Raw genomic sequence first — 8,086 nt, forward strand, 5'->3', positions numbered from 1 at the left:
GTGTTATAAATGCCATGCTATCATATCAGCTTTTGGCATTCACTTACGTCACTGTCACATCATTTATGCCACATTAGATGCATGACATGCCACTTTGAAGTGGTGGGTCAAATTAAATTTTTTAAAGAAAAAATAGCTTAACCCTCACATACTCACTCCTCTCTCTTTTCTCTCACCTCGGAAATCAAATGTCATTTGATCCCATTGAACTCGGCATGCCATCGTTGGGGGGACGGTGTATGCCATGGATGTCAAGCAAGTGCCGAGGAGAATTCCAAGCCACTCCTCCCGGATTAACATCATACTTTCATTTCTTTCTATTACAACATTGTATTGTGAAAATTGTACCTAACTATAGGAATGTCAACTTGATACAAAGCAATTCATTGTTACATCTAGGAATGTCATTTTTCATATAACTTTTTATATATAATTATTAATTTATTAGATGAGGTATCCATTTATAATTATATTATGAAAAAAAAATTATAAATAATCTCAAGAATAATATGGTATTTTTAATATTTTGTTCGATTGTGTTACAATCTAACCAAATGTTAATACAACTAGTCCCATTTAGTTATATCCAGTTGTTTGTATTCAGTTCCATCTAATCCAGTTCCCCCAGTACAATAATATTTGACAAATGCTACGTAAAGATATGTTTTAAAATTTGGTGCTATAACCAATTATAAAAAAATGATTTAAATATGATAATATATATTTTATATATAGAGAGAGAGAGAGGCTGAAATTAAAATTTTCAAAGTTATGGGGCGAAATCAGAAATTTTCATCATCCGTTTGGATATAATCTTGGCTAGAGATCTATCGCACTGGTCGACGTGGTAAAGCGACGAAAGCTCTGTTTCCGCCATGGAGACAGTGGAAGATGGTCAAAATCAACCTAAAATTGCGCGAAAACAGAGAAAATCTCAAAAAATCGTTGAGAAGGGGGAAGACGATCGAATCTGTTCGTTGCCAGATTGCTTGCTTCTTGAAATCCTGTCTCGTTTACCCACAACAAAAGACTCCATTAGAACAGGTATTCTCGCCAAACGATGGAACCATCTTTGGACTTTGGTTCCTACTTTAATCTTTATACATGATGGTAGTCAAACGTCGCCTGATTTCTCGTTAAGCGTGGACAAAACCCTAACTCAATGTCGCCCATTGAAGCTTAAGAAATTCCAGGTGTGCTGCCGTTTTTCTATAGGATTTGTTGGATTTGAATCGCATATCAACAATTGGATTCGTTATTCTCTGAGGTATAACGTAGAAGAGTTTAATTTAACGTTACCTAAAGGGAAACGGAAGTTTTTGTTAGATCAATTTTTCTTCATCAACACATGTTTTATTGATCTCAAATTAGAGGACTGCGTATTTACTCCAACTGGAGCAATTAGTTGGAAAAATCTTAGGAGTTTGTGCATTTCCTCTGGTAAGCTAAATGAAGATTTGATTGAAAACATATTATCGGGGAGTCCTGTATTGGAAACTTTGGAGTTGAAATTTTGCAATGGTTTTAGGCGAATCGATATTACTTCAAAGAGCGTTAAGGAGCTGGTGTTATCTGGATACATGGATTCTCATAATCCATTCTATGCCCATACTATCGAAATTAATGCTCCTAATATTTTATCATTGACAATCGAAGGTAACCTGTGGTTGTGGAACCTTTTGTTGCTAAATGTGTCTTCTTTAGTCAAAGTTAACTTAAATTATGTTAATATCATCACTTGGCACATAATACGCGAAGAAACGGAAGACGAGATGTTTAAAGGAATTATACTAAAACTTTACCACGTTAAGGCGCTTAAAATTGGGGTTTTCTGCTCTATGGTATAATTTCTTTTGCTTTCACAATATATGCTTTTGTAAAATTCATATGATCATTAGTTGTATTGTAGTTTATTGATGTTTATCTTTTGACAAACTTGTTTCAAGTATCCTTCTATTGTATTCTCAATCAATTAGTGATCCTAATATATTGTCATTTTCACTGTCTTCTCATTTGTAGGTTCTTTCTCGTTTGCAAACTAAAGGTTTCATTGTCCCATCAAATATGAAGTTTCCAGTTGTTACTCATAACTACCAACAAAAAGTGATTGATGATGCTTTGAGTTCATGCTTATGCAGCTTAGTTACTGTTTTTATCTTGTTTTCCTGTTTCGTTTTGTAAAGTTTACTTGGATCTCCTTCAAAATATTGATCTTTTGACCTTGCTTAATTACTGTTTTTATCTTGTTTTCCTGTTTCGTTTTGTAAAGTTTACTTGGATCTCCTTCAAAATATTGATATTTTGACCTTTTGATGTGTGCTTTCTCTATTTAGCCAATGCATTGTTATTTATTACCCCAATGCATTTATTGTAGTTTAGTGCCTTTGTTTTTTTGCTCTTTATATATGACACTTTTTATTAACTAATGAAGCGTTCAAGATTACTTTAACAAGGGTTTTAGCAATTCAATTCTTATAGACCATGGTTTATTTTTGGTGAGAATTGTGAACTATGCAAAGTTAACCCCTGCACATTCAGAATGCAAATGAATTTGATCATATGAGTAAAGATTACCAAATGGAAAAAAATAACGAACACGGCTTGAGTAGTTGGCCTTTTTTTTATGATCCGGGCAGCTGCCTAAATCAGAAAAAAATCATCCTTTCAATGCCAATGGCCCCTGCTGCAAGCATATGGGTTTCTTTACTTAGTGTTTCCCAAGAAAATGGAGACACCAAGATTGCAGAACGTGTTTCGAAACGTATAATTATTTTGAATTTATATAATTCGGGATATTATGTTTAGGTATCGAATGTATATGCGTCTTTAGGGAAACGGGATCAAGTTAGACAGATGTGAAAGTTAATTAACGCTAAGGGATTTAAAACATATGTGGGGCGTAGTTGGTTGGATGTTGATGAAAATTTTATGCTTTTATTAGTGGGGACAAATGTTTTGAGCAATATGAAGAGGTTAAGAAGTTGATTGAGGAACTTGGTGAGTTAATAGCAAAAAGGGTATACTGGTAATTTGACATATGTTTTTCATGATGTTGGAGAGGATGAGAAAGGGGAGAATACTTTGTGTGAATTGTGAAAGGCTTGCGATTGCGTTTGGGTTGTTGAAATACGTGACCTGGATACAAGTTTGTAAGGATTGACATATTGTGACTAAGTGTATATCCAAAATTGAGAGCAAATCTAGGTGGTGTTGAGAAAAAAAAAGTTACATGTTATGTTTAGTTTCTTCTTGTTGTGTTGTGTTGTGTTGTACCTTATCTTATCTTCACCATTTATGTATAATGAATGTGATCTTACTGAGCGTACAAAATTAGCATGTCTCTTATGTTTTTTCAAAACCAAAATAATAATAACAAAATCTAAGGCATCACAACTCAAAAGTATTAGATGATTATTGATTTACCGAGATAATCAATCCTCATCAAACTGTTCGCTTACAAAGGTAAAATTGACGCATGAGCCGGAACTTGGTAACCAACTTCTCACGACCTTGCCAACTTTTTTGATTTGTTGGGATAGTAGAAAAGTTATCTTTCTATGACACTATAAGTAGAAACTTTTTTTCCATTAAGAGTTTTATACCATTTGTTTCTTCAAATATTCCAAGATAATTTGCAATCAATCCAAATGCAAGATCTAAGTTTCCAATCGTTTGTCCACGGAATAATTTTTGCCCATTAAATAGTTGTTTCGTTTATTCATTTATTTATTTATTTTTATTTATTTTTATTTTTTTTTAATTTTACAATTTCTAGGTTTTGGTCTTTGGTTCTTGTTGCTCCACCCATTGGCTCTTGTAAGCATTAAATACCGATGGAACAACCTACATGCAATAGGATTGTACTTTCATCGGCTTGTTTGTTATAGCATCATACTTTTGTTTCTTCCCTTTGAAAATCTACACAGCTATAGCGATGCCATCCACAAAAAAAAAGCAGCTTTCAGAGTAGATTGTACAAAGTACAATGTTCTAATAAGAAAATAGTTGAATGTATAATGTTATAATTGGGTAAATTTTTCAAAGTATAGTGCCTTAATAAAAAGGAAGGCAAAAGTAGGATGTTGCAAAAAAAAAAATGAACTTATGATGTTCTAACGCTCAAGTATATGAAAGTAAGTTGGTATTTCGTGCATTTAGTCCAAAAGAGAAACGTTTATATTGGTTTTATTCTTAGCTTTTATAGAAAATAACATAGTTTTTTGTATATATGATTCATGTTGTGTCGTTTTTGTAACATTTAGGGAAATCTACAGAAAAGTCCTAAAATTTTAGGTCAATTTATGAAAAAAGTCCAAAACTAAATTTTGTTTACAGAAAAACACATAATACCGTTTAAAACTTCGAAAAAACTCTTTTCAGGTGGTTTCGCAGATTTAGCCGGTATTCTGTCAATTTTCGTTAGTTTGCTCAAAATTTTGGGACTTTTCCAAAAATTACTTGATAACCAAAATATTGGGACTTTTCTGAAAATTACCATGGAATTAATGGATATTATTATTAACAAATCATTTATAAACATAAAAAATATTTTTATTATAAAAAAGGAAATACATTTGTTGCTAATTTCTAGGAATAAATTGGTCGTCTAAGTACTCATCTATTGCTTGCTGACCACTCATACGCTCTACTTTCCTCCTATGCATTGTTGTGGATATGATAGTGAGATGTACTCAGTTAGTGTTCCTTTAATGTTGGTGTCACTACAAAAAAATATGTCATTTAGTGGCATACAAAAGGTGCCACTAAAAACCCAATATAATGCCACTAAAAGCTTCTATGAGAATCCGCGGCACACATAATAAGTGCCACTGGAAACGCTCCCACTAAAACCCTTTAGTGACACTTTTTGTTTTTGTCACTGCAGTTTTTAGGCTTTTAGTGACACTTTTATTTGTCACAATAAAAAAGTGTTTTGTGGCACATATTTTGTGCCATTAAAAGCTCATTAAAAGCTCATGATTCAAGAATTCATGCTACTTTTAGTGACACATTTTAAGATTTAGTAGCACTCTTATTTGCCGCAACGAAAAAAAATTGTGGCACATTTTATGACGGTAAATACTCATAGAGATCTATAATCTAAGCTACTTATATCTACATAAAATTTATCTATAATATAAAATAAAATAAATAATTCAACAGTAGCACATAGAAAATAATAAAAAATTGCATTAATTTTCATCAATATTTTTAAACTTTTTAAATCAAATATCTAAGTAAATGTCAAATTAAACCAAACATTTGAAAAACAGCTACAAGTCCTTGGGTACTTTAGGAGTAGCTTGCAATGGCTTGTAGGGAAGTCTGCATAATAACAACAGATAGTAAAAAAAACATGCCAATATTTCATATATTAACCTTTCTAGCGTTATATAGTGTATTTATGTGTGATTTTGCATGTTGAATTATAAATACTAACATGGGTTTGCATTTACAACCTGATTTGTTGTCGTTACCAAGCCTCAGAATTGTTTGGGTGCTTTTTCAACAATGAACACAGGTACCTTGCAAGATTAAAAAGATGTTCATTTTCTCATGCAAACAAATATTTAAAATCATACAAGTTCAATAATTTTAGGCATACATACCACATATGAAAAGACTCCCATTCCAAATCAAGTTGCTAGTCTTCCAATATCTGGAGGCATAGACCACTTCCATCTTTATATATATATATATATATATATATATATATATATATATATATATATATATATATATATATTGGGGGTGTCAATTTATGACACGACACGACAAAAATACACGAAACGAAACGAAATCGGGACGAAATCAAAATTCGAATTCGTGTTCGTGTCGTTTTCGTGTCATGATTAAAAAACACGATGTCGTGTCGTGTCGTATTTGTCGTTTTTGTCGTGTTATATATCTTTAAGTATGAACGAAATGCACTAATAGTTATGTAATATTATCTTTGTCGTGCCGTGTCGTGTTGTCGTGTTTTAATTGGTTCGTTTTCGTGTTAATGAAAAAAAACACGACATCGTGTCGTGTCGTGTTCGTGTTATACAAAACCTTGTCGTGTCGTGTCAGACAAAAACACGACACGACTGCCCGATTTGACAGCCCTAATATATATATATATATATATATATATATATATTATTTGTTCTTTATGTTTCAAAGATTTAATGAACTCTTAGAGTAAAATCGTGAGTACCTGAGCAAAGTAAATTGCTAGCCACCCTCATATGCAGAAAGCACTTGATATTCTCAATGTCTGTTCAATTGTTGTTAGAAGATTTAACTGTTTGAAACTGTAAAAAAATGAGAAGAGTTAAAATTAACTTACCAAAGAAATCAGCCATGGTCCCACTTGAAATGGCACCAATCATCGCAACAAATGTAAATATTGACCAAAATAAAGAATACTATAAAGACGACAAAAACATATGATTAAACATTACATATCTCAAAACATCTTTGCTTTAGATTTATGTTGCTTGATAATCATGGTTCAAAAAGATTATATTGCACTTGGGCTTAATGCTTATCAAACTAACCTGGGTCATTGTTAGATTTTGAGCTTTCCTGATGACAACCTCCATAGGGGAGAAATAACCAACCTGAAAAGTAAAAATCAAACAAATGATGAGATTTGAGTTGGTTACTTTTTGACATTTTGTAGCCAATAAATGATGAATGATGAATTAACTATTATGGCAACATATCCTCACTGTAGGTTATTATAATAAATTCCAAAACAATGCCAATTGTGGCGACATGTCCTCGTTATACTTTAAAAAAATTATATTCAAAATCTAGCAAATATCAGGAAGGGCGAGAATAAAAAAGCCTAGACATGTCCCAGTTATAGAAACCTGATATGAAGGGAAAAAAACATTACAATTTGACTAAATACATTCCAGTCATCACTTGTGATGGATCAAGAAAGTGTAACATTGCTAAATATGAGTTTAGGCTGGAAAATGAATACTAGTGATGGATAAAGAGTCATCATCTTTTCCAATAACTCAAGACCATTAGTATCCAAGTTGGGGCAACACATGTTAATTGAATTGTATGAAAACCTCCAAAATAAGAATTGACATAATTGTTTTTTTATTTTGTTTTCATTATGTTTTAATGAATCATAAGCCTGTGTATTGTAATATAAAAGTTAGTTTTCAATCAATTGGGCATTTAAGATTTGTTTGCCATGCAGAAGTTGATCAATATGTGAATAGCTAGATAACCTATAGGTACAGAAAATCTGAGCATAATGAAACAAGTTCGCTCTAATATACTCTGTAAAAATGAATTGCAATAATTTACCAGTAATGTTGAGATTATAAAAGAAATTGATTTATATAAATAGTAAACCCAATAAATCAAAAGGCGGGCATGTTCACGAAGTAAGCCAATCCAGAAACATCTCGTTGGGGAATTTCATCAAACACTTGGTGTTCATCTAAATAAAATGTAACAAAGCATGCACAATAATTTAAAATAACCGTATAAACCGTAATTTCGATTCAAAAATCTATAAGTGAAATACAAATTGCAAAGAAATAACTTCGAGATGATGAGATCACAAAATTAAGGAGCGAAGGACTTACAAGTGTTGGAAGGCTCCAAAATACATTCATTTGTAGCTACTGAAGTAAACCGATGCCCGATTTTCTGACTTTCGAAACGAAGGAATCGAAAACAAACCAATCGATTTGGATATGTTGATTTATTAATGAGGAATAATGAATCGAAACTCAAAGCTTGAAACAAACCTTCAGCGCTTGTAGCTTAAATATAGATTTTCCAATGCTTGAATTTGATTTCATAAAGGAAGACTGAACATAAGCTTCAAAGGAGTGGAGAACTGGAGTTGTGGATCAATTTGAGTTTTCCGATGTCGATTCAGTTCGAAGGAGTGGACGGATTTCTCAATGTCTATTTGAAGGAGTTGATCGATTTGCCAAAACTTTGAAGCTTCAATCTTGATTTGGCGCTGTCGATTCGACAAAATTGATCGATTTGTGTTTGCCTCTCAGCGAAAAATAACCCTAAAACGATGATGTCGACTATATGCCCTTCAAAAATTAGAAATCGT

General features: G+C 32.4%; 2 protein-coding genes across 5 annotated transcripts; one reads left to right on the top strand and one right to left on the bottom strand.

The window, feature by feature from the left end:
- Positions 1 to 800: 800 nt before the first annotated feature.
- Positions 801 to 2,229, top strand: LOC145159214 (F-box/LRR-repeat protein 25-like). Of its 2 annotated transcripts, none has more exons than XM_079078149.1 (2): positions 801 to 1,656; positions 2,020 to 2,229. In XM_079078149.1, exons 1-2 carry the CDS (start codon positions 876 to 878, stop codon positions 2,040 to 2,042), a joined length of 804 nt encoding a protein of 267 aa, XP_078934275.1. In that variant the 5' UTR covers positions 801 to 875; the 3' UTR covers positions 2,043 to 2,229. The 2 variants fall into 2 exon arrangements, with proteins under 2 accessions (XP_078934275.1, XP_078934274.1); XM_079078148.1 differs by having other exon boundaries at positions 802 to 1,841.
- Positions 2,230 to 5,170: 2,941 nt separating this feature from the next.
- On the bottom strand, positions 5,171 to 8,086 carry LOC145159215 (sugar transporter ERD6-like 7). 3 transcript variants are annotated; one of them, XM_079078151.1, is made up of 8 exons: positions 7,764 to 8,086; positions 7,599 to 7,666; positions 6,543 to 6,605; positions 6,332 to 6,410; positions 6,200 to 6,259; positions 5,610 to 5,659; positions 5,460 to 5,525; positions 5,171 to 5,325 (listed from the first exon to the last, which is right to left on the bottom strand). In XM_079078151.1, exons 2-6 carry the CDS (start codon positions 7,626 to 7,628, stop codon positions 5,637 to 5,639), a joined length of 255 nt encoding a protein of 84 aa, XP_078934277.1. In that variant the 5' UTR covers positions 7,629 to 7,666; positions 7,764 to 8,086; the 3' UTR covers positions 5,171 to 5,325; positions 5,460 to 5,525; positions 5,610 to 5,636. The 3 variants fall into 3 exon arrangements, 2 of the variants coding, with proteins under 2 accessions (XP_078934277.1, XP_078934276.1); XM_079078150.1 differs by having other exon boundaries at positions 7,599 to 8,086; XR_013737557.1 differs by lacking the exon at positions 6,332 to 6,410 and having other exon boundaries at positions 6,200 to 6,296; positions 7,599 to 8,086.

The sequence above is a fragment of the Lactuca virosa genome, chromosome 2, assembly GCF_052849685.1.
Source record: "Lactuca virosa cultivar CGN04683 chromosome 2, Lactuca_virosa_CGN04683_v6, whole genome shotgun sequence".
NCBI classification, from domain to species: Eukaryota; Viridiplantae; Streptophyta; class Magnoliopsida; order Asterales; family Asteraceae; genus Lactuca; species Lactuca virosa.

What these genes read in the sequence shown, in the direction of transcription:
- LOC145159214 (XM_079078148.1), top strand. Translation starts at nt 876, where the DNA reads ATGGAGACAGTGGAAGATGGTCAAAATCAACCTAAAATTGCGCGAAAA. An exon ending in TTGGGGTTTTCTGCTCTATG is followed by an intron (nt 1,842 to 2,019) that starts GTATAATTTCTT and finishes TCTCATTTGTAG; the next exon opens with GTTCTTTCTCGTTTGCAAAC.
- LOC145159215 (XM_079078151.1), bottom strand. Translation starts at nt 7,628, where the DNA reads ATGAATGTATTTTGGAGCCTTCCAACACTT. An exon ending in AAAATCTAACAATGACCCAG is followed by an intron (nt 6,411 to 6,542) that starts GTTAGTTTGATA and finishes TCGTCTTTATAG; the next exon opens with TATTCTTTATTTTGGTCAAT. An exon ending in TAGCAATTTACTTTGCTCAG is followed by an intron (nt 5,660 to 6,199) that starts GTACTCACGATT and finishes CTATGCCTCCAG; the next exon opens with ATATTGGAAGACTAGCAACT.